Source organism: Megachile rotundata, chromosome 9 (genome assembly GCF_050947335.1).
Source record: "Megachile rotundata isolate GNS110a chromosome 9, iyMegRotu1, whole genome shotgun sequence".
In the NCBI taxonomy this organism is placed as follows: domain Eukaryota; kingdom Metazoa; phylum Arthropoda; class Insecta; order Hymenoptera; family Megachilidae; genus Megachile; species Megachile rotundata.
The window spans coordinates 17,674,485-17,695,791 of NC_134991.1; the positions used below are offsets into that span (position 1 = coordinate 17,674,485).

Genomic DNA, 21,307 nt, shown 5'->3' on the forward strand with positions numbered 1-21,307 from the left:
TATTTTATTAGAAAAATGGAACGTAACGGGTTTCTTTGATTGGGCCCAAACCCGTTGTTAGGGCGTGTCACGCCTCGAGGCAAAGCTATACCCAATTTTGCATAATAAATACCTTACATCTTACAAATTAAATCGCGCCTCCTAATCAATTTATGAATTTAATGTTCGACTAACGCTTTTACGCGACTACGAGGTAATTGTAGCGCGTATTTGTTCGCGATCATTCTTAAACGATAGTATTTACAGCGCTCGAACGAAATTGGAAGCTTGCATCGTAGTAAACGTATAATTTTCGCGTATTAATCCAACGAGGAAAACATACTAGTAAATGTTGGTTCACGTATTTCTGACAATTTATAATGGCCCGATCGACGGAATATTATCAAACACGATTCGTCCTCGATCTTACGATAGTCTATACGCGCGAGCGTACAAATATTTACAAGATGTTTAAGCGCGGCTGATCACCGCGTATCTCGCTACTCGTCTTGCAACAATTTTTCGGCAAATTTTCAAATTTCCGGCGCTTTTTGAAGGCACGTTTTTAAAAAGTATAAAAGTATCTATTTCTGATCCTTTACGGACGATCGACGCGCGTACGAGGTTCCAACGAATATCGTACAAGAGCTGCAAGTGTAGCTTCTATAATTTTTCGGAGAAAATAAATATCATTGATTTCGACTTGAACGAAGAATGGAGAGAAGGGTTAAACATTCGCCGCAGTAGAAGCGGTCGTACAGGACACGGCTCGCTACGATCGCGATTCGGAGTCGTTGTATTAATTTTGCATGAAATTTTCTCGAATTATATTGTACCCGTAACAGTGTCGACCACGCGAAAACGGGAAAAATGAAAACGGAGAATATCGGATGAGGATATTTCGAGCCGATCCCTTACCTGTTCGCTCCCTGTTAGCCGTTCTTTCTTCTCCGCTACTGGTATCCGGCCGTGGTGCTCGTTGCGTGGTTAATTGGCAAACGGTGGCGCAGCTTCCGGAACTCGTCTGGCGGTCGTTCACTCGCGAGTCGACAGTTAGTTGGCGGAGAAAAATCCCAGTCGTGTCACACGCGATACGCGCGTAAATGGTAGGTCGAATAGGGCCAGATCGGTTCGCGCTACCCCGGTTAACTGACGCGAGAAAAGGGGATCTGCCGTCTCGATTCGAAGCGTGATGGTCTCGACGACGCGACGCGGCGCGGCGCGGCACGTCGCGGCACAGCGCGGCACGACACGTCGAGACGAGACGCGGCGCGGCGAGGCGAGACCGGATATCGTTCCGCGAAACTCACTTTGGCCACAGATGCTTAGGTATCTCGCGAGCGATATCTCGGATACTCTGTCGGCGGCGGACTCTTCTCTCTCTCTCGGCGACGCCGATGACGACGGACGACGGCCGTTGCTTCCTGGTACCGCCACTCGATAGCGCTGCCTTCGTCCTCCCGACTCGTCCTCCTACCTTCTTCTGCTCCCCACCCTCGACGAGCGCACGCAACGCACACACCAGCAAACCCCTGATCCCCAGGATGCTCTCGAGTCGGTACGAGTATTCCTCGATTTCGCGCTCCTACTTTCCACCCATCGCGTTTCCTCTCCTCCTCGAACCAAGGAACACACGCGAAGTATCCTAGGGAGCGACGTTGCTCGAGAAAGAAGGAAGAATTTCAACCACGTAGGGTATATTTCCCAGCCCTCTTAGGGAGAACAACCTCGCCTGTCCTTTTCGCGCGAACACCGACGCGATAGCAGCTGGACGAAGCTTTGGTGGGAGAAGAACGAGAGAGAGACGGCAGGAATAGGTGTGCGGACTACTGGCCCGTCCTCCGACTCGGTTTCTCTTGCCCCTCTTCTACTTCCCTTGGAACACTGGCAAGGAATTTTAACGATGACGTTACACGGACTCTCGGATAATAAAAATGAACGTTTGCCCGTATCGAAGAAAGACGAGGACGATTCTGGAACAGCTCCGATTTTCGAGAACGTTTCGTTACTCCCACACTCGAGCGTGGCTCCGCTGGATTTCTTGCTCTTCTTTCGCCCTCTGGCTGAACCTTCCGGAAGAGGGAGAAACGATCTTCTGTTTTACTTCCGACTTTGCTACCGACTGTATTTCGCGTAGCTCAGTAAGTCGACGAGGACCACCACTACCACCACCACCACTGCCACCACTACGGAGATCCTTCGAACCGATCTCGCGTCCCGAAATTTTTCGGAATTTCGGGGAAACACTAAACGCCGTCGTGCTCGGAGCCTGTTCGCCGGTCGCCTCGTTCGTTCTACGCCCCACCACTCCTGTTTCGGTTTTAAAGGAACACGCGAGCGCGGTATCCTTCCCTCCGGTGCACCCACACACGTTCCGAAGGTCACACCGTGTGTGCAGCCGGAAGACAAAGAGGGGAAACTGGCGCGCAGCCTCCGCATGGACCAAAATGGCCGGTCGAGCGTGGACCGATTGGCGGGAGGAAAACGAAAGGGGCGTGGTGAACGTACGCCACCTACCTTCCGACCGGTCGCCGATAAAAATAAAGAGATACCCAGCGAACGGAGTGGGGAGGTAACGGCGGAGGGGGATCGAAGAGAAATATACGGAACAGAAGGGAGAACGAGAGTGCAGCGGGGTGCGCGTTGCTTGCATTCGTTACGCGTTTTCGAAGGGGAGAACGATTATGGAGGGGAAACCGAGAATGCCTAGAGTGGGGGAAAGGAGTTTTTTATCCTTTTTTTTTTTTATTATTATTTTATAGATCCCTTCCCCGTCTCTCGCCTCGCCGTCACCGTCATCGTTTCGATGTTCCACGCTCTCTACCGACGAACGTATTTGCGAGAACGTATGTGTCGCGCGTAATGTACCGTGGACGGAGTACGTGTAGGTAAGAGAACGCCGGACGAGAGGGGGAGTAGGTTGGTGAGCGCGAAACGAGCGCGAACCTAGCTCGGTGATCGTCATTAAGAGAGATGCTAATTGGAGGTAAAGCATGGCCGAGTCGACTGCTCGCCTCACTATATTTGCTCTCAAATTTAGAGCAATATTTTTTCCGTTTATATCGAGTTTGCGTGTCTATCGTTGGATGATCGCTCTTTTCTCGGTACTCGGAGCTAGGCGTCGAGTACGTTTTAAAACCAATTCACCGATATATGCATTTTCTACTTGGAACTCTACTTGCTTTTCGAATCGTTTATCCGATTAATCCGGCAAGATAACGATAACCGAGCGTTAACGTAATATAGCGTAAGTAAATTTTATCGTAAATTTCCCTTCTTCGCTGTTTCGTATTTTTATTTATTCTTTTGGTGGAAATCGCGCACGGTTAGTCTGTACGAGTTTATCCGATAGCTTAGAAAGCCAACTACCGAAACCGACCCAACTCCGTTTCCTTACCGATGTTGTTGTCGACACCGTAACTTAGGTAGATCGAGGACAGCCGTGTCGCGTGGCTCTGTTCACGATTTCCCGAAGAAACTACAACTAACCCTATTCTCCTTGTAATCGAGACAACTCATCCGCGAGTAATTTTATTCGAATACATTGTTCCATGGGCCAAGGATCAAAATGTCCCTGCACATCCAACCGAGCGTCTGCCAGCGACGATATTCCTTCTGTCGGGTGTCCGTCTCGTGGACAGAAGCAGCCGACGGTTGTTTGTTTGTTTGTTTGTATATACTGCTAACAGCCGGGGTGCGGCTGGTTGGTTGCATTGGTACAGTGAAAAGGAACAGAGGGAGGTAGATGGGTATATCGTGTTCTATTCTATGGGCACACGGTTCGTACACGATGCCGTGCGTGCGGTTGAAGGGAAGCACCGCGTTACCAGCCTGAAATTCGAATGTCAGCCAAGAAAGAAATGTCACAATATTCCGCGTGTCTGCGACCGAGGCCTGCTCGCTTTCCATGTCCATCTTCTTTTTCCCTCTCTCTAATCGAGTCCTCTCGCTCCATCGCTCGATGCTCCCTGTTTTTCGAGAACGAGGGACACCGCTATTCATTTTCATAGGAAGTGTTTACGCGATGGATAGCAGACAGAAGGAACGACCGCGGATACAAATAACCGTGTAACATACGGACAAAAATAACGTCGAATAAAGAACGATCGCGGCCAATAACTAATTTCGCGTATTAGAGAACATACTGGGACGTAATAGGGGGATGGGAAAAGACTCTCGAAAAATGTTTGATAAGATCTTATATGGATCTACGTTATTCGCGGGTAAAAGTTCGATTACCATGTTCGTAAATTAACTTGATCATAATCAGGTTCCAAGCAACGCTTTGGAAATCGAAAGATCGATATCGCAGCAAAGAATCGCGAATTATATTATCGAGCTTTAACGCGAATAACTAACTCGTTTCTTTAAACGGCGAGTAATATTAGAATTCTATGGGGCGATAAATTTAGACGTTCGCTCGACGACCTCCCAATTTGCCAGCCTCTTCTCCGAGTTGACGCGTGAATCGACGTATCCTGTCTCGTTGACCAAGAAATCCTTTCGGCATCTGCGCGAGCTAGGCCTAGTCGTTGTTCGTCTGCGCCTTTTCTGAAAAAAGCGTGTCCTGCCGGGACACGAGGTTGCCTCCGCGTCGTGCCACACCGAGCCACGCTGAACCGTAATCCGACGTCCGAATGTTTGACAGAATAATTTTCACGTTAGCAGGCTGCATTATGCTCCTTTATGCTCGCGCCTAGCCCTACGTATTGTCGCCGAAATAAGCCGTATCCCACACCGTACGGCCCCCTCGGCTTTTATGCGCTTTTGCGCGTATACCGTGACCTCACAAAAACCGAGGAACCCCGTCGTATATAGCTGCCACTCGACCAGCAATGGAGAAAGAGCAAGAAAGAATACAAGATTAGAGGAGCCTAGCCGAATCACCTCCGGTAGCATCGTGTTCTTGCTTTACCTTTTTCTCGCGCTTCGACCTATTATTACCTACCAATTATCGAACGTAGCTTTATGGCTATACTCGGTATCACGAGACAACGAGCGATAAAGTTGATCGAACGAAGATGGTAAAACTAGTTAACCCCGCAGGAATCCAGCAAGGATCGGGCTCCCCGTCACTCGACACCGAATCGGACAGAATCTGTCAAAAATCTGTCACCCGGCCACAATGGCTCGACTCTCTCCCTCTAGATTTTACCTACACGGTGAAATCAGACCGGTGCGGCGCGACACGGCACGACGACGAGCAAAGCAAAGCCAAGGAATGTAAGTAGGAGGACCCTTGCCACCTATATTTGACACCTTTCAGTCCAATAAAATAAAATGGTTCGCTGGAATGTGGTCTCCGGTTCGAGGCAGAAGTGCCGTTTCCACGCCAGACGCGTAATGTCCTTCTCTCACCGGCAATCCTCTCCGTTCGACCGACTTCCCTCCAAAGCCGAGGATAATATCTCGAATCTTTGATAAGGGTTAGCCCTAACCTCCTCGTTCCACATTTTCTTCCTCGAATTCGAACGCGTGTCCCTTCGTTTCTCTCGTTTCTGTCGTTTCTCTCGTTTCTGTCGTTCACCATCGTGCAACGACAAAAAAAAAGATTCATCCTTTCGAGCGCGTATCTACCTCGTAAACGTTCGTGTTATCGAAACAAAGTTAACGATAACCCGTGATACGTTTAGAAAGCTGTCGCGTTACGAGTTGGTCAACCGTGACCCGTAGTACCCGGTTCAAGCATTGTCCTTTCTATGTATCGCACCGATATACCACATCTCGCCTATTGATTCTTCACGGAACTCGCAATAGTTTCTCCTACTCTATTATTCTCCTATTGTTATTATTCCGACGATAAATCGTACACTATGTTCTTCGACTACGGTTAGATTCAGCCTTAACGAGACCGATTCGAAGAGACTGCGAATTCGGATGAGAATAGAACGCTTCGATTCGAAGCGATTCCAACTTCTTAATTCGCTTAAAAGAAACGTTACGGTCGCTACAAGTCTCGAGGGGTACAAAATTTACGCGTTCGATAGACCCTCGACAGAACCTCGTATTCGATTTGGAAATTCCGATTTCCATTTGATAGCATCCACGGCTATTGTTTCGGTTTTTATAAACCGAGAACACGAATAATATCGATGAATTTATTTAATTTTTACAAAACGCGGGAGTTTGCTCGCTCGCCAACGCTGACGATAGTATCGTACGCGGATTTATTTACCGTTTCGAATATCCGAATTGAAGCAATTTCCCTGAAGGGAACAAAGCTGAAACGCGTACCTACGAACATTTACCAAGCGGGTGATACTACTTTTACGATCGACCTGTGTCGCGGATTTTTCGAGGCGAACAGGACGAGTGACTCGACGGAAATACTCGACCCTTTGCATTTACGTTCGTCCTAATCCGATAGGCATCGTTCCTTCCAGATGTTTAGAAGAGCTGTTTGTATCGAGATGCGTGGGACTGATATATAATCTAGTCAATTTGACACCCTCATCGAGGGACTAATGGGTGCTTTCAACTCGGGAACGAACCAGTTATACGCGGAGCTTTCCTTCGACGAACGAGGATACTTTCTTGGTCCTGGTTGAGTCGACCAGATGCTTATCGGCTATTTGTTCGTTAACGGACCGTGGTGTTATTGGTAACGTCGTTTAATCGTTAACAGTACTAACTCGTCTCGTCGACTGGTTGAATCTTTTTAACAGAGTTATGAACACAATATCTGAAAATTGAACGAGCCACGTTTCTTCTCATGAATTCAGCTTTTCCTTTTCTTGGTTCGTTATCAGCGCCGTTGGGACCGAATGTAACGGTACTTCGGTGTATTTCTTCGGTGGCAGGAATCTGAAACGTTACGTACGCGTGTAATTTCACCGATTTCCGAACAATTTAACCCTTTCCGGTCAGAGGTATAATCTACTTCTCGAGAAAATCTTGTCACCGTATCGTCCGAATTTTATCTATTACCTCAATTTTATCGATCGTGTCACAGATTTTTTTTCTTCCTGGTCACTCGACCAAAAAGGGTTCATTTAGATATCGATACTTTTGCTACGTACCTCTGAATGATGGGCGGAAAATGATTTTTGTCGACATCCTTCAAGTCTGGAACACCAGTTAGGAAACTAACTATCGTTCCGACTACCATCACTACCAGAAAACCCAACAGGGTGTAATACATGAACGATACGGCAAACAGAGCGAAAGGTTTATCCTCGTTAGTCGGCGTAGGATCCGTACCGATCGTTGTTTGATTAACGTTACTTTTTACGTTTAAACATTCTTCGGTCGAGGTAGGAAGAGGCGGATACACCAATCGTTTGAGAGCCATGTTCACTTGAGCGCCAACGATCACCCAAACCATCAACCCCATGGATAGCAATCCACCGGCTATAGCTCCTTTCGACGTAGCCCATGGCACGATCATCCCCAATGTAAAAATACCTAACATTGCTCCGGCCGTAACACCGTGAAGCGTCAGGGAAAGTTGGAATATATCGCCCAAAAATGCTACCAGGAAAACTAAAGATAGGCAAAGTATGCCCATGACCACCACGATCAACTGAAAATCATTAAATCCTTCAGTTTGATTTTTATACGGAATATCTGTTCGCGTTGGGTTTCAATCGATACAAGGTATTTATGGCTTCGTACGAACCTATGGTAAAATAAGTTTCGCTAAAGAAACGCGATTAAAATCGAATGAAATCGTTGAAACTGGCTACGAACTATGGACAACTGTAGCTGGCAATTTATAATTTCTGCCAATTACTTTCGTACCTTCATGATATTCGCTGCTCTCGCCTCTTTGTTCTCGGTATCCGGTAACCAAGGATCGATGAAATCTTCGTACATTGTACCAGCGACTGTGTTTAAAATAGCGCTCATCGTCGAGAGACCAGCGCTAACCAGACCGGCTAGAAAAAGGCCAGGAAGTCCTGGAATATGTTTGGCAACGTCCAACACGTAATACGGAAGTAGTTGATCGCTTCTCGAAATTACCTACAGGTCAATTAATCCATTAAGATTCGATCGGAACGCGAATTTCAACCATTCGCGGTCCACTTATAGTTACTTTATGTACGATTAAACTTCAATTGAAAAAAAAAAAACAAAACAAATTCAGTAGGAAATCTTGACAACTAAATTAACGAATAATTCGAGTCTTCTGTAACTTTCCCATCGTTCCTAAGCCATTTTCCCTCATCGTTCGTTGAAAGTTTCAACGAGAAGAAAAATTTCTAAGACAATTTCGTTTATCGAAAGCGATTCGCCGTGATATTCAAATAATTTGATGGATAAACAGACCGCGAAGGGTTAATCTCGTAAAGAAAGAGAAAAAGGAGAGGACGTACGTGCGTGCTTATTGGGTCGCATTTATGATACCTGGCGTACATTATAAGTCCAGTCAGCACCGATATCCACTTAATGGCTACTAAGCATACTCCCATAAACGCTATTGCCCTGAAACAACGGACGAAATAGACTGGTTATCGATTATCGTTGATTCTGAACGTTGATAACCATTTACGCTCACTTGTATGCTTCTTTAAGATTCGGTACGGACAGAAATCGTTGCATGGACACTTGGCTGATACCGAGACCGGTCATCCACGTCATCGTCATTCCGACCGCCATACCCCAGAAAGAATTTCTGGCAAAAATGCTAGGATCCATGCTAAAACGAACGAAAAAGCAGATATTCCCAATATGTTATTTCTTTCCATATTCTTGTACTTTCTTTTTTATTTTGCTCCGTAACAATGGCAGTATCGTAAGTTACTGCCATGCTAATTGAAAATAATCTGAACCATAGAAAGTCGATAAGCTTTCGTACTTCCAAAAGACAATTCTGCTACCCTCTTCTGCTATCCTCCAAGTTTCGGAGAAGCCGCCCACAGCGATAGTACCGAGAATGAACACGGCAAACAGACTTCCCAGTGTCACGGTCATTTGAACTGTATCCGCCCACACGACAGCTTTTAGACCTCCCTAAATATGTTTAAACAAAGACTTCGTTTTAACTTCGATCTATAAATAACATTTAGAATTGAACTGTTTCGCAATGCTACCGAGACGGCAAATATTGACATTATTTATTCGATCAGAAACGTAGCCGTATCTGATACGGTACACGATAAGACGGATTAATAAAGAAACTAGGGATTAGTTAGTTAAAATTGTTAGTATAATAACCATCCACGATATTCGGTCACTTCGTTTATCCTATTCTCGTTGTATCGCTAAATGAAATTCCTAAAGATGAAATCATTCATCGAGAATGCACGTATTCGAAAGGTTGAATGTTAAGTTAAATCAATCTAATCATTAGTTACGTCCGTAACTAGCAACTTTACATCCTGCCGCGATCGATACAGTCCTCGATGGGATACACGAGCGCAAACAATTATCGTAATTATATTTTTCATTCATAATCCTTCCGCGCGTTATCGAATAGGTGCTCGTATTTGATAACCCGACAGACATTCGCAATGATGTTTGTAAACATCGATAATCGAACGGCAAAGATAGCTATCGCAGATTTGTAACATTAGTAATCGCCGATAAGTGCTATTTCTCAAAGTACAATCGGTTCGTGTACGAGAAGAATTTTGTTCGGAGATTGTGTCCGAATTCATCGATGAGTATCGACAATGTCGATGATGAATTAAAAGGCGTTTCACTTACTATAGTGGTGTAAAATATACACACGATACCGATGACCGGAGTAATCAGGTGTAGATTGATCCCTGTGGCCTGTGAAAATGCCAAAGCAGGCACATAGATGATCAAAGGTACGTAAATGATCAACGAAAAGGTGTAGAGGAACGAGGCGAAGGTCCTGACCGACCTCGTGAATCTCATCTCTAAGTATTCGAAGGTACTGGTCAATTGCAATTGATAAAAGACCGGCACATAGATAATGGAGATGAGGCCGCACGATATCACAGCCGTAAAAATACACGCGGCATACTGTGTGCCGTATTGATACACCTCGACTGGTACGGCCAGCAACGAAACAGCTGATACGTGACTGAAAATTCATTGAAAAACAAAAAACAATTACGTTATGCTCGGAAACAATTCGATCGCTTTGAAATTTCAAAGACTGCCCAGTGAAATTTTCATACGTGATCGTATCATTGATCCATATTATCTAGCGTTTCTCATCGAACGTGTTCAATTTCTTTCTCTCGGCAGTCCTGATCGCTTTCGTCGATGTGTCCGTACGTTTTTCTTTTAAATAACGCTTTCAAAGAATACACCTTACCTGGCAACTAAGCTCATGCTAACCGGAAACCAGGACATTGTTTTCCCTCCGAGCAAGTACTCGGTAGTGTTATCCTGTTTCTTACTGAAACAGCCAAAGTAAATCCCTATGAGGACACTGATCCCCAACAGACCACTGAAAAGGGTGTAATCGGTCCATCCGAAAGTAAGTCGCTTCAATTCTTGTCCAAGTAAATCAGATCCTGTTTCGTTCTCGGCCATTCTACAAATTCAATGGAATCGAAAATTAAAACATCGAGAGAACGCTTTGTTTCCTCGCTCGTGATGACTGTCGTCGACAAAATTGATCCGCGACCAACGAACTGTTCCGTTTTACTATTTTTATTCGTTTCATTATTTTCTTCTTTCCTTTATTTACGTTGCGATAAAACTTGTCGCGACAAACGAAACGATAGTATCTACTCGACTCGTAACGAACAATTAAATTATTCTCTCTTCGACAAGTATATTCAATTACCGTTCGAACGTCTTGACGGAAAATTAGGAAATAGAAGCAGTCAAATATTTACAGTACCCACGTGTCGATTTCTCCTTTTTTCAGGTATTTAGAATGACATTAAACTCGCGACGAACACGATCGCTATCCTCTAACGCAGTATTCAATGATCGTCGATGTTGCTCGACGTGCAGAAAATAAAAACTAAAACACTCACTTGTTGATCTGTCTGTCTTTAGTCGCGTTATCGCGCTCTCATCGACAAGTATAATCGATAATCCGAAAATCTCACGATCTTAATAGTTGAACAAGATTTCAATCTGAACGTCGGTCGCTGATTCGAGCCAATTCGATTCGATCGTAATAAGATAGTAACGAGTTGGAAAAGTACTCGACTGGATCTACATTCTTACTGACAACGATGACGTTCAATTCTGATGCTATATGTTTAACCAATGTTGTACGAAACATCAAGGCTAATTTATGATGGGAAGATAAAGTGTTCCGTCTTTCGCAATGTTTCGCAAATAGTTAAGTATCCTTAAAAACCAACTCGAACCTTGAATTTTATTCGGTAACCAACGTCGCCGACGCCTTGTTTGCCGGGAAGAATTTCAGAGGTGTATACAGAACAACGAATCGCTGTCCCAACGAATAGAATAGACACGAAGATACCAGTAATAAATTATTTTGGACGTTGATCAAACATCGCTCGCGTCTAGAACGACTCAGCAAACGATATAACGCGCCAGCGAAAGAGCAAGAACAACAATTTGTAACAACTTATATATGTATACATGTATATATATATATATATATATATATATTTCTTTTCTTCTCTTTTCCTTTTACAATATTATCTTATGGACTGTATAAATCTCAAGACATTCCGTACAACAGCCACTCCGTTAATTGCTGCATCTTTTGTTGTCTCTCCGTGTCGCTACAATTGCCTAAAAGATCGTCCAATGTTTTCTTTTCTTCAGGATCCAATTCTTCGAAAGGGTTCAATGGTTTGGTAACCATACTTGGAAGCGTTACGTCGTAGTAGAGATAGATCTGTGAACATTTGTTTCGGATGCACGTTAACTTATCGTTCGAGAATTTTTCTTCATTTCTTTCGGTTATTAAACTATCACCACGTGCCAAGTCGGCACGCGTTGTATAACCGTACGATCAAAGAAGAAAACTTCTTACCGACACGGTATATCATCAATGTCAAGAATTTTCCGTTTCTACTCTATCGGTGGCAATATAACGGTATTCACCGCGGTATTAATATTTCCGATAAACGAAATATTACCTTATTGTTGAAGGTGTTGTACACGAGGCAAGGCGTCGAAACTCCAGGCGTGACGTTGTAATTACCGGTGCAGAACGCTCTGACCGGCTCTTCGAATTGAAAACGTACGCTGTTTCGTTTCTGATCCAAAATATAAGTTTGCCCGTCCCAAGCGCAAGCAATTATCTCGTCGGTTCCGTCACCGGTTACGTCTAATCGACATAAAGCGAATATCTGATGAGCTACTTGCATGGACCTAAAGAAAACGTATGGAACGTACAAGATGTAAACGAAAAAAACAAACCAGGTAGAAGTATACGTGCGAGATCGATAAAAATTTACGAGTATTTTACCACAAAATGATTTCGTCTTTGACCAACATTATCGTGCCGTCCAACGTAGCAAGAGCATAAGGTTTTCCTTGCGACGATGAATCTTCCTCGACGTTCGCCTCACAATCCGCTCTATCTTTCGATTTGAAACTCTCTATATTATTATTGTCGTTCATGTCTTCGGGAGAAAAGTCTTTGTACATGGGTAATAAGGAATCTTTTTCCGGTTTCTCGTCGTAATCGCCAAGAATCACGTTGCCACCCAAAATATTCCCATCAACTTCATCCGTACCGAGAGATTCGGTGCATTGGAAAAGTTTGCTCGTTCGTTCCCCTGTCGCGTCCGAGAAGTTATCTTTACGCAACTCCGACCGTGAATCGTTCGTAGCGGATTTTACGTTTCTTCCGCGTTCATGTTCGCTCGAAACCTCTTGTTTCTCTACCGTAGATTCTAAATCTCCTATGATTTCTGTTGAAATATTTTGATTACGCATTCGCGATATTCCCAGAGTTTGATAATCCACGCAACTCGCCGCCGTTTCGTTATTTGTTCGATGAATTCCGTCTTCCGAGTGACAATCTTCGGCGTTACATTTAATTCGCATGAACGTTCCACCGGGTTGAGCAACTAACAATGTTGGCGTTCCATCAGCCATGTGCTAAATGAAAATAAAACGTCAATTATTACGGGATACTCGAATTCGTTTACGGTTTCTTTAGATCCACTGTACCTGCAACGTGACTGTTCCTATCTGATTGGCACATTCCCACTTGTTCAATCCGACTAACTTTCCTCTTCCTAACTCTAGATTGCTGGACCATCTGTAAGATCTAACTACGCGATCGGTTAAACCAAGTATCATCTCATTTGCGCCATCCTTATCCACGTCTGCTACCAAAACCACTTTTGTGTTCGTTGGAATTCTTTGTACGTGCACGCATTCCATTTTACCGGACAGCTCATTGATCTCGTTAGTGCCATCGATTTGATCCGAACTTGGGGAACTGGTCGTATTAACGTCTGCCATTAAATCCATGCTTGTAAAGTCTATCGTATTCATCGAATAATCGAAATAATCGAAATAATCGAAGAAATTTTTGAACTTACTGCTCTTAATATTTTCGTGATCGATAGTTTCCTTAGTTGACTGCTGCGCGAAAGTTGTATTACTGATACTAGGATTAACGGATCTTGGACTATAGAAAATATGTGCCCAACCATCTCCGCAAATTACAACTAACGCATTTCGTCCATAATTAAAAATATCTCCTACCGCTACGCTAGTGACGAGACCTAAGCCAGGTATTTTTTGCCATAACTCGGACCCCTGTGATATAATGATTTCAAATATATATTCAGTATGTACGAAAAGATTTATATGTAAACTGTTAGGAAACCTAAAGCGTAATATTTACTTTGAAAATATAAAGTTCTCCCTCTGCCGTACCAACGACTAATTCGTTATCTCCGTCATTATCAACGTCTCCTATTGTTAATCCGTGTCTACACACGGTGCCAGGTAAATCCCACTGTAGCCTCTTAACAAAACTCACAGCCCTCATATTGTCCGCGTTAACGTTTGCGTTTATCCACCCGGAACTTTTACCGAATTTAATGGAAAATTGTGATTTAACATAGAAGGATAGAGATACTGCCAACGGCTAGGTGGCCATACTATAGATGTAGCTTTCGCGGTTATCAGCGCCGTAGAAACTGGTCCAAATGTATTAGAATCCATGGACCTTCCAATATGATCTCCTTCTACCCAACAATGACCTTCTGGAACCTGCCAAATAAATAGCATTAGAATTTGTACAACGGTGCAAGAAACAATTAACTTTTCAGAATTTTCCAGCTGTAAATACCTGAAGAATAGTTGTTTTATACCCATGGGTGCGCACAATGTCTCCAGAAAGACCCACTACTCGTTTAATTAAAATCTGATTCGGAGACTTTGGAGATCTTACGGTAACTATCTCGCCGCGTTGAATATCTTGAGTACGAACTGCGCGACGATTTAAAAAAACGTAATCTGGATTCTTCTCGTCCGGATTTAAGGTTGGTTGCATAGAAACACCTTCTACTTTGGCTATATAACCAATCTTGTCCAAGAAGGTAATCCCAGTAGGAATGCCTATAAGGATACCAGCGAAAAACTGCCGTACTTTCATCTATCGCATTTATATCCTAAAAATAATAACCAAATCATTTATTGGAAATAATGTATGAAATTATATATCCTATAATTCTACTATATATTTAACATTCTAAATCGCGTGATTTCACGATAAAAAACGAAATTACACAGTAATTTTCTATAAATCGAAAATTTTAAAGGTTAATGTATTTATATATATCAGTCGTTGAATTGAAAAGGTATTTAATACCTGATTATTTCTTCTTTCTTATTTTTCCTATATAGTACAGATCAAATTAAGATCCGAGTTGGTTAATACTAAAGAAAAACCATATTTACTGTTTATTAAACTGGTAACCAAAAATTGAGGTTATAAAGAAAATTATGAGTAAAGTGTTTAGACTTGCAGCAACTGTTGTTATTATTCAACACGCGCTTATATAATACCAACTGTTTTCCACCAACAATCCTGAAAGCAGCAATTCGTGTAACTAGATTTGAAATGTATATCTCGATGAATCAATTGAAAATATCAATTTGTAATAATATCATTTATTTCTTTGATAACAACGTTGATAGTAACTATGGCGCTAAAATAGATAATCTAAAATAGTTTATTTTTTTTCTTAGATGGATCTTTATATGTATGTATACGTTTATTCGTGAATCAGATACGATTACAAATGCTCTATCCCAACAATAATAATTATATTTTAATAAAAGTTTATCGTCATAATAATGCTTTGGGTATTATTAAATTAATATTGAAATTATATTACGCGATACAGGATATAACTAGTCGTTCTCTCAAGGCTATAATATAACGAATTGGTACTACAACGTTTTGCGTTTTCCTATTACTGTTTAGTAATGTTTTACAAAAAATGCGGCAGCCTTATGCAACTGACATATTTGCATAATTGATTTGAAACAAATATTTTAACAAAATATTTTAAATTAAATTATTTTAATTTATGCACGAATAACCAGAACATTACCTGCATTTTTTTTATTAGTATTTTATTATTAACTCTTTCTATATAGATATTATGTAACAATACTAACAATTTTAACTGATACTGATTATGAAGAAATGAATACTGTGAACATTAATAATATCGTTACCGTTATCATGGAAGATCATGCAATTAAATAAATTGTATGCTTTCCGTATAATAGTATTTTCAATTTCAACTTGCATTTTAATTTTTCTCATTTTTTACAATAAGAAACATCACTCTATATTATACAGAAAATAACAAGAGTTTTTGCACTTGCATTCGATATAGAATCGCACTAATTAAACATAGGTATGAAAATGACAATGCTGCGTACTACATGACTTTATAAACTACAACGTTATAAAATCTTCGTTCAAACATAACTGCAATACTGCCATATACAACGCGATATAAAATTCGTAAATAAAAAAACCGAACAAAATGGTTATGTTGATGACGTAATAAAAAAAAGTACTAAGTAGCATCAAACTGATAAAACTGGTATGTGCAGAAGCATATAGATCAGTGCTTGCCAATCGGTATACCTGATACAGAATCAGAATCAGATTAGAATTGCGTAGCGTTTAATTGTATTGTATCTATTGACTGTACTAGAATTCTGTGGTCTTCATTGCACAATGACGTTATCGGACATATGCGCGAAGCACTGCCTCTTGTTTGGCCCCACTGATTAATAAATTTCTGATTCTATTAAATATAGGATACAACTGGCAATAACATGATCATGCATTAAATTCGAGTCTTGTGAACTTATCAAGTGTTTGGTAGTGCTTAACCAACATTCTGTACCATTTGTAATTACTTTGACCAATTATGCTGTTATTTCTGCTTTTTATCGTTCCATCAGTTTTAAAGATTGGTAAACACTGATTTAATTAAACGTTAGTTTATCATCTCAGTTTTATTTTTTGCTGAACTGTCTTTTCATTATAAGGCAACCCGTTTGTCTCCAGTCTCTTCTATTTCACCATTTTCACTCCCCGCAATTCGTTGTTCGTATAGTGGTTATTTTTTACTCTTTTCTTCTTCCACTTCTTTCTTTGTTTCTTTTACATTTCATTTCTATATCATGCAATATCAATTAAACACGCTTCTCGTTGACACGTTTAACAGAAAATTTTACACGCTTTTTATATGCTTCTTCCATCATCATCTTCTTTGTTACTTTCGTCCTCATCGTATTCTTCTTCTTCTTCTTCTTCTTCTTCGTCTTCTTCTTCTTCTTCTTCTTCTTCGTCTTCTTCTTCTTCTTCTTCTTCTTCTTCTTCTTCTTCTTCTTCTTCAACTTCTTCTTCTTCTACTTCTACTTCTACTTCTTCTTCTTCTAATATCTCCAGCCCTTCCACTACCTGCGCCTTCTCCACCGCCACCGCCACCTCCTCCTCCTCCTCTTCCTCCTCCTCCTCCTCCTCCTCCTCCTCCTCCTCCTCCTCCTCCTTCTCCTCCTCCTCCTCCTCCTCCTCTACTTCTTCTTCTTCTTCAGTCTCTCTATCTTGTATTTCTTCCGTTTCTTTGCCATCAATTATTTCAACATTTGGCACTATTTTCCGGTTTTCCACATTTAAAATTGTGACATCTTCTGCCTCCAGTAAATCTTGATTTTCTTCTTCATATTCCTAAGTTAATAGCAAAATAGTTAATCTTCGACATAATTCAGTGATTTTAGTGTTTAAATTATAGTAAGGAAAATTGATAGATTGTATGTATTTATGAACGTGTAATAATTGTATAACAATAGATTCTAACTGTAATAATTAAATGCGGTAACTAATTCCATCGCCATTAAATAGATTCAATTAGTTTAAATAAACAAATGTTATTCACTGATATTGTTAAAAAAATTAGATTAATAGTAGGTTAATATAATATAAGTGATAAGAATTTGTTGCAATAAGAAGAATGTAAAATGTGTAATGTATGCGTTTTGGTATAAAATTAGTAGATCAATAAAAATAAATACAATGCATAATATAAATTAGATGTTAATGTTTAAAACAAATCACAGAATCCAAATGACTATTATTTGCACGATAGCATATTGGTATTGAGCTTACACGGACAATTAAGTAGAGAAGCTGTTTTTGCGGTTCATATAATTCTCGTGATTTGTCATTTTCATGTTAAGTAATCTGTACAGAAGCAAACAATTAAATGAATGAAAGAATCACCAAATAAAACAAGGCTCCGCAGATTCATTTGATTCTGTTGGTAATTCTAATATTTTCTTACAGCTGCATTTTGGTCGAGACTGATGAGGGAAAGGGTCATTTTGCCTGAAAGTACAACAGGTGCTTCCACGTCCTCTTCGGGCTTTTGTGCCTGTGTTTCTGAATCTGTTACAAGTAATTCGCACTGTGGTGGAAGTGCACCTTCTAAATATATTGGCACTGGCGGTGTTTTCTCCCTTTCAACGTGACTAAAATAATGCAATTAATGCTCTTAGAAATCTTGCGTTAACGAGCTTACACTTTTGATAATGTTTCTATTACCTAGGTGAAATAGGTATTATAGGAGTAGTAGGTCTACTACCTTTACCCTCACAACTAGCTGTCATTTCCATACCCATGACTTTAACGGTCGGTGAATGTTCTATATTTTCTATTTCTTCGTCTGTGTTACTATAATCAGCCTGGGCAACAGCATCGTTCTGTAAATTAAATTATTTAAATGAACTACCGCTCGCGCTACTTTCTTTAAAAAATAGTTACACGATTACAAGATTATAACATAAAATAAATATTATAATATATATTACTTTTAACTGATACTACAGCATGATGGTTAATATTCGTAAATTAATAAAAACTTAACGTTTTTTATTTCTATTAGGAGTACAATATAGCATTTATATAAAAATCATGCAACTTCCAGATAAAACATCAAAAGCATCGTGCTAATTTACTTTAACGAAAAGAAGGTCACAATGCTAAAAAAAAATATATAAAAATAATCGAATTTCCTTTTCGATTAGAACGATTAATAAGTTTCAATTATCATGCATTCAAATTTAGTTGACTTTAAGAAAAGACTTGGAAACATTTACTGCGGTTGAAATTTATAATTCTTGAATGTTAGATTTTGATGCATGTTGCATGTTTAACACGTGGTTATTATAGGATTAAATCCCTAATATCATGATGAATGAGTATTTTTAACGGGACAAATTTAATTTTGATGAAAGAATAAAAATTTAATACAAATAATTTCTCACAAACTCTGGTTACTCTGGTTAACAAATCTTTGAGGCAAAGAATATACCTTAAACGAGCGATCGACCCCTGCCAAGCCTTTGGACTTTGGAGGCCCATCTACTATTTAAATATAAAATTAAGAACTATAAAATTCTATTACTTAATATACTTAATGACTTAAATGCTTTGAACGAGTATTTCACTCAGCTAAAATATGAGTATGCACTTATCATCAAGATGGATGTATAAAAATTTGTAAATAGTTTAAAAATGGTTATACAAAAGCATCGATATATAGAAAAAGCAAAATAGAAGACCTTGTAGTAAAAATATAATATGTACATAATGTACGTTGGGAGAAGGTAAAATTTTTAAACGCAATCAGAACACAACAACGTGCATATATCTAAGGACTAATAAACTGAAAATGTAAATTGTTTCATAATTAGTCTAGTAAACCTTGAGTTCTTGTTGTGAGCTTGGACTATGCATAACTGAACGTGATATGTTGCCCATCTGAACAACAATTCTTTCCATGGCTGCTTCCGTCTCGACCAAACGTCGTCTCAGTTGATCTATCTCTATGTCTCCTGCCGCTTCTTGTGTTCCAGCATGTACAACATTACCAAACGAATTCAGAGAAAATACACGAGTACTTACAATACTTGTAATTTTAGTCTAACATTGTTTTAGTTAAATTCATGGTATAAATACGTGTGTGTTCTAATTGTGCAAACCTTGCATCATGCAACACCATTTAAAAATCTGATTAGATACTCAAAAAAACATGTACCTTATCTTTCGCTATTTCTTTAAAGGAACTAGCTTTCAAGGAAAACACTGCATTAATGATAAAGTAAATCAAGTGTCGTCGATAACTGTTTAAAAACTGAAAGAACTTACGATCTTTTAGCTCCTCTATGGTAGGTGTAGGCCTATCAGGTGACGATGATCTTTCCCTTTGATAATGCATCGTGCCCCCGGTCATTGCACTGGCAAAAGCTTCGGGACTAAATACCATCTTTCGGAACTCCTTTTCTGCTGCAACTCCTGGATACTCTGAAATGATTTCACTATCCGAATTTTTTTTTAGAACCTAATAAAATAAAACATAAGTTCATGGTACAATTTGTGGTAAATAAGTTGATAATAATTTTAAAATATTGTTTATAAAACATATTCTACAAATTACCTTAACAATTGTATACAAAAAGAACAGTACAATGCCTAAGGTATACAATGGCATAATGATTCCCATGGTACCATTTCCTTTTGGTGCAGAAACAACGTGTCCTGCACCACCCAAAGGTGGTCTCATTTTTGGCACAACGTGATCGGGTCTGTCTGTTACTTTGGGTACAATGTGAGAGGAAGGTATAGCTCTACCACGCTCTCTCAACGCAGGATGCAAACCTCCTGCATGAGGCGGTGTACGTCGTTCTTGTCTAAGAGTACCTAAAAGAAACATGAATACAGTGTTGCAGAAATAAAATGATTTTAAACAATTTATTACATTCATTATTATATTAGTATTAAACTACATGGTTAGTTACTATATACTAATATTGTTAGTATATAGCTCTTCCATATAACAAGAAAAATTACTACACGGATAGATGCAACTGTAACTATAGGTCAAACTTATTCCCATCTACTCGTTGCTAGTTATACTTGCTCTTTTGGCAACTTGCCAACTGAAAGAGATAATTTGAATCTGCTTTCCATATATAATCGGTAAAATTGATAAATCCAAAATTATATTTTAAATTTAAAAAAAATGATTAATTCAATGGTATTAATAAACATTTAAATACAACTGAAAATAGATAAGTACATTAACGGCAGAAAAAAGCTGCATGTATTATGTGCTGTTAGTGAGTACTGTTAACAGTTTTGATCAAAACTTTTTGTGATTCTTACTGTGAGGCATTAAAATATGATATCTTATCAGATGCGGTATTCCTAGTTGAGAAAGAGGTATACCAAAATACATTTTGAGGCATAAGGAACTATTAAATGATCTGATTTCTTCCAAAACTTGTTTATAAGACTTTCCCAAACGTTCCCTTTCGGCAAGAAAAGTAGACAGATCTATGCCACATCTTGCTAAAATTTCTTCTTTACATAGACTTGCACTTTGTGGAGTCAATTTTACTGTTCTTAAAGCATCTCTTACACGTGGATCAATCTGATGATGTTTTAATATGTTCTGACATATTTCGTACACAATATCGGCAGCAGTCACATCGCTTTCAAATATTACGTCACAGCATGCTAATAAATATTTAAGAACACAATTGAATGATTACAAAAAGATACTAAAATATATTCTACGAACCTAAATAGTTAATTGAAAACATTAAAAACTAAAATTATAAAAGAAGAAAGCTATTATAATCTTCCGTGAGGTCATTATCAATGTATTTTAATACATTGATAAATTGTCACTCATCCTTTTTTATTTTAAACATCTGAAGGATTATTAATTTGATACGTGTATTAAAATCTTACCAGAACTATCGGATGTATGATGTGGAGTGACAGATGCTGTGAGCATAGGATAGAAAATTTTCGGCCACAAAACCGCGAAGCACCCTGCCACAATGGCTAGAATAAAAATCGTTTTTCTTGGGCCAAAATCCGTTATTTCAGCCATATTCGAAAATTTGTCGTTCG

At 40.0% G+C, this 21,307-nt stretch overlaps 5 protein-coding genes across 10 annotated transcripts in view; 1 reads left to right on the top strand and 4 right to left on the bottom strand.

Annotated features, from left to right (window-relative positions):
- The window catches only part of LOC100878243 (synaptogenesis protein syg-1), a 162,958-nt gene that overhangs the window by 17,757 nt on the left and 123,894 nt on the right, over positions 1–21,307 (top strand). The gene's annotated exons all lie outside the window — the stretch shown is intronic.
- On the bottom strand, positions 987–11,138 carry LOC100877145 (sodium-coupled monocarboxylate transporter 2). Its single transcript, XM_076535499.1, has 9 exons — positions 10,884–11,138; positions 10,211–10,432; positions 9,628–9,973; positions 8,777–8,931; positions 8,477–8,617; positions 8,295–8,403; positions 7,720–7,941; positions 6,999–7,501; positions 987–6,783 (listed from the first exon to the last, which is right to left on the bottom strand). Exons 2-9 carry the CDS (start codon positions 10,429–10,431, stop codon positions 6,690–6,692), a joined length of 1,791 nt encoding a protein of 596 aa, XP_076391614.1. The 5' UTR covers position 10,432; positions 10,884–11,138; the 3' UTR covers positions 987–6,689.
- LOC100877262 (KICSTOR complex protein ITFG2-like) lies at positions 11,473–13,843 on the bottom strand. Of its 2 annotated transcripts, XM_076535498.1 has the most exons (6): positions 13,697–13,843; positions 13,389–13,608; positions 13,012–13,301; positions 12,302–12,939; positions 11,970–12,204; positions 11,473–11,725 (listed from the first exon to the last, which is right to left on the bottom strand). In XM_076535498.1, exons 1-6 carry the CDS (start codon positions 13,841–13,843, stop codon positions 11,546–11,548), a joined length of 1,710 nt encoding a protein of 569 aa, XP_076391613.1. In that variant the 3' UTR covers positions 11,473–11,545. The 2 variants fall into 2 exon arrangements, with proteins under 2 accessions (XP_076391613.1, XP_012151689.1); XM_012296299.2 differs by having other exon boundaries at positions 13,012–13,608.
- LOC105663946 (mitochondrial inner membrane protease subunit 2) lies at positions 13,867–14,825 on the bottom strand. The gene is made up of 3 exons (XM_012296297.2): positions 14,669–14,825; positions 14,147–14,468; positions 13,867–14,067 (listed from the first exon to the last, which is right to left on the bottom strand). The coding sequence occupies exons 2-3, from the start codon at positions 14,450–14,452 to the stop codon at positions 13,867–13,869; spliced, it is 507 nt and encodes a 168-aa protein (XP_012151687.1). The 5' UTR covers positions 14,453–14,468; positions 14,669–14,825.
- Positions 14,955–21,287, bottom strand: RIC-3 (RIC3 acetylcholine receptor chaperone). 4 transcript variants are annotated; one of them, XM_076535493.1, is made up of 8 exons: positions 21,143–21,287; positions 20,552–20,905; positions 19,824–20,086; positions 19,535–19,727; positions 18,699–18,748; positions 17,930–18,087; positions 17,670–17,856; positions 14,955–17,056 (listed from the first exon to the last, which is right to left on the bottom strand). In XM_076535493.1, exons 1-8 carry the CDS (start codon positions 21,285–21,287, stop codon positions 16,571–16,573), a joined length of 1,836 nt encoding a protein of 611 aa, XP_076391608.1. In that variant the 3' UTR covers positions 14,955–16,570. The 4 variants fall into 4 exon arrangements, with proteins under 4 accessions (XP_076391608.1, XP_012151828.2, XP_076391607.1 ...); XM_012296438.2 differs by having other exon boundaries at positions 18,699–18,751; XM_076535492.1 differs by lacking the exon at positions 18,699–18,748 and adding an exon at positions 19,091–19,230.

Excerpts from the sequence above, each read along its gene's own strand:
- RIC-3 (XM_076535492.1), bottom strand. The coding sequence starts at position 21,287 with ATGGCTGAAATAACGGATTTTGGCCCAAGAAAAACGATTTTTATTCTA. Across the intron at positions 20,087-20,551 it reads TCATATTTTAATGCCTCACA|GTACTCTTAGACAAGAACGA; the intron begins GTAAGAATCACA and ends TGTTTCTTTTAG. Across the intron at positions 17,857-17,929 it reads ATAATACCTATTTCACCTAG|TCACGTTGAAAGGGAGAAAA; the intron begins GTAATAGAAACA and ends GCATTATTTTAG.
- LOC105663946 (XM_012296297.2), bottom strand. The coding sequence starts at position 14,452 with ATGAAAGTACGGCAGTTTTTCGCTGGTATCCTTATAGGCATTCCTACT. Across the intron at positions 14,068-14,146 it reads ATAAAACAACTATTCTTCAG|GTTCCAGAAGGTCATTGTTG; the intron begins GTATTTACAGCT and ends TTTATTTGGCAG.
- LOC100877145 (XM_076535499.1), bottom strand. The coding sequence starts at position 10,431 with ATGGCCGAGAACGAAACAGGATCTGATTTACTTGGACAAGAATTGAAG. Across the intron at positions 8,404-8,476 it reads AATCTTAAAGAAGCATACAA|GGCAATAGCGTTTATGGGAG; the intron begins GTGAGCGTAAAT and ends CCGTTGTTTCAG. Across the intron at positions 7,502-7,719 it reads GAGCAGCGAATATCATGAAG|TTGATCGTGGTGGTCATGGG; the intron begins GTACGAAAGTAA and ends AATGATTTTCAG.
- LOC100877262 (XM_012296299.2), bottom strand. The coding sequence starts at position 13,843 with ATGAGGGCTGTGAGTTTTGTTAAGAGGCTACAGTGGGATTTACCTGGC. Across the intron at positions 12,940-13,011 it reads TAGGAACAGTCACGTTGCAG|CACATGGCTGATGGAACGCC; the intron begins GTACAGTGGATC and ends ATTTTCATTTAG. Across the intron at positions 11,726-11,969 it reads ACAACACCTTCAACAATAAG|ATCTATCTCTACTACGACGT; the intron begins GTAATATTTCGT and ends AAATGTTCACAG.